General features: G+C 45.9%; 1 protein-coding gene across 1 annotated transcript in view; it reads right to left on the bottom strand.

The window, feature by feature from the left end:
* Positions 1–970: 970 nt before the first annotated feature.
* The window catches only part of LOC308382539 (tripartite motif-containing protein 16-like), a gene marked incomplete at both ends in the record, with an annotated part of 13,738 nt that continues 12,534 nt past the window's right edge, over positions 971–2,174 (bottom strand). The window contains one exon of the mRNA XM_080860940.1: positions 971–1,482. Coding sequence (XP_080717066.1) covers positions 971–1,482 — 512 coding nt within the window. The remainder of the gene's footprint in view (positions 1,483–2,174) is intronic.

The following is a 2,174-nucleotide window of genomic DNA, read 5'->3' as shown; positions in this document are numbered from 1 at the left end:
CATGTGCAGGCGTGTGTGTGTGTGTAGTCCTGATTCATTAACATGTGCAGGTGTGTGTGTGTGAGTCATTAACATGTGCAGGTGTGTGTGTGTGAGTCATTAACATGTGCAGGTGTGTGTGTGTGAGTCATTAACATGTGCAGGTGTGTGTGTGTGAGTCATTAACATGTGCAGGTGTGTGTGTGTGAGTCATTAACATGTGCAGGTGTGTGTGTGTGAGTCATTAACATGTGCAGGTGTGTGTGTGTGAGTCATTAACATGTGCAGGTGTAGTCAGGTCTAGTCAGTGCTGGTGGTGAGGTTCGTAGCTGGTGAGGCACAGAAACAGGAAGTGATGACGTCATTAGGGTCTCTAGTTGGTTAAAACATAGACATGGATTGGAATCAGGCAGAAATGACATCCATACCATACGTAGAGAAATATGAATGTTTATTTTATTTTATAACTCTTTCTCTGCTCTGCCTCCCCTGACGGCACGTCACTGATACACACACACACACACGCTCACAAAAACACACACACACACTTTCTCTGCTCTGCCTCCCCTGACTGCACGTCCCTGAGACACATTTCATTGGGGGTGAATTGTTGGATGAATAGTTTCATTATGATTTACAGTCATGGTTCATAATATTGTGATTGTCATTTAAAACCAGATATCAGAACATGTTTGCAATAACAGAGGGACTAAACACTTGGGAGAGTGAGGTTATGCAACACAGAGCTCATCTAAACCTTTCACACACAATGTCTTATGTCTGCTGTGGTGATACTGCATGTGTTACAGCAGAGGTCTAGAGGTAGAGATATTGTAATAGCTGGGGTCCAGAGATGGGGGAATGGCTTCAGTCGGTTGTTGTCCCCAAGATCAAAGATTGTTAAGCCCAGCTGTTAGACCCTTACGTGTGAGTGATGTGTTAAGTGTGAGATGTGTGAGATGTATGTGCTAACAGCATCTAGATATGTCAGTCACAGCAGCTTCACTGATGATCCATAAGACCCAAACCAAAACCCAGGGTAGAGTGTGTGAGTGAATGTGGTCTGGACTCTGTGTATGAGGGTCATTGTGTCAGAGATGCTGTAGAAGGCCAGAGTTCCTGCCCTGTGATCCACATACACTCCTATTCTGGAGCTGGCCACTAGAGGGAGATTAGTCTGTTTATTATTGTGATAGAAAAAGGAGCTGTAGAGGTTCAGACTCCAGGACTGATCATTAGATCCAAACCCACACTCATTACCCCATCCTCTCCTGCTGATGCTTTTATATGAGACTGATATATCAACCCTCCCACTCCTCTCAACCTCCCAGTAGCAGCGTCCTGACACACCCTCTCTACACAGCACCTGACGATACCCATCAAATCTCTCTGGATGATCAGGATATGACTGGACCTCAAGTCTCCACTCCACCCTCCTGTTCCCCTCAGACAGATGGAGGTATCTGTGTGCTGTGTTTGGATCCAGTGTGAAGTGACAGGAGTCTGATGGAGGAGAAGACAGGACACACTTAGCGTACCTATGTCAGTTATCGGACAGGGTCAAACATTAATCATTCTGTTAAACAATCAAAATGCTAAGTTTAATAAGGGATTCACACACACATGCATACAATCACCCAGACACACACACACGCACACACACACACACTCATACACACACACACCCAGATGCACCTAGATGCACACTCACCCAGACTAACATACACACACACACACACACAGAAACACAAACAAACACGGACACACACGCATGCACACCCAGACACACACACACACCCAGACACACACATACACATGCATACACACACACATACACATGCATACACACACACCCTGACAAAGACGCATCACACACACACACACACACACCTTGACACACACACGCATACACACACACACACGCATACACTCACAGACACACACCCATGCATACACATCCAGACACACCAAGACACACACCCAGACACACACAAATGCATACAAACACCCAGACACACACGCATACACACACACACACACACACATGCATACACATACACACCCGGACACAAACAGACAAACATGCAAACACACCCAGACTAACACACACACCGACACACACACACACACCCAGAAACATACACACACACACACACACACACAGAAACACACACATACACACCCAGACACACAAA

Source organism: Sprattus sprattus (genome assembly GCF_963457725.1).
Source record: "Sprattus sprattus genome assembly, contig: scaffold_190, whole genome shotgun sequence".
NCBI classification, from domain to species: Eukaryota; Metazoa; Chordata; class Actinopteri; order Clupeiformes; family Clupeidae; genus Sprattus; species Sprattus sprattus.
This window is presented reverse-complemented; position numbering and strand designations above follow the sequence as displayed.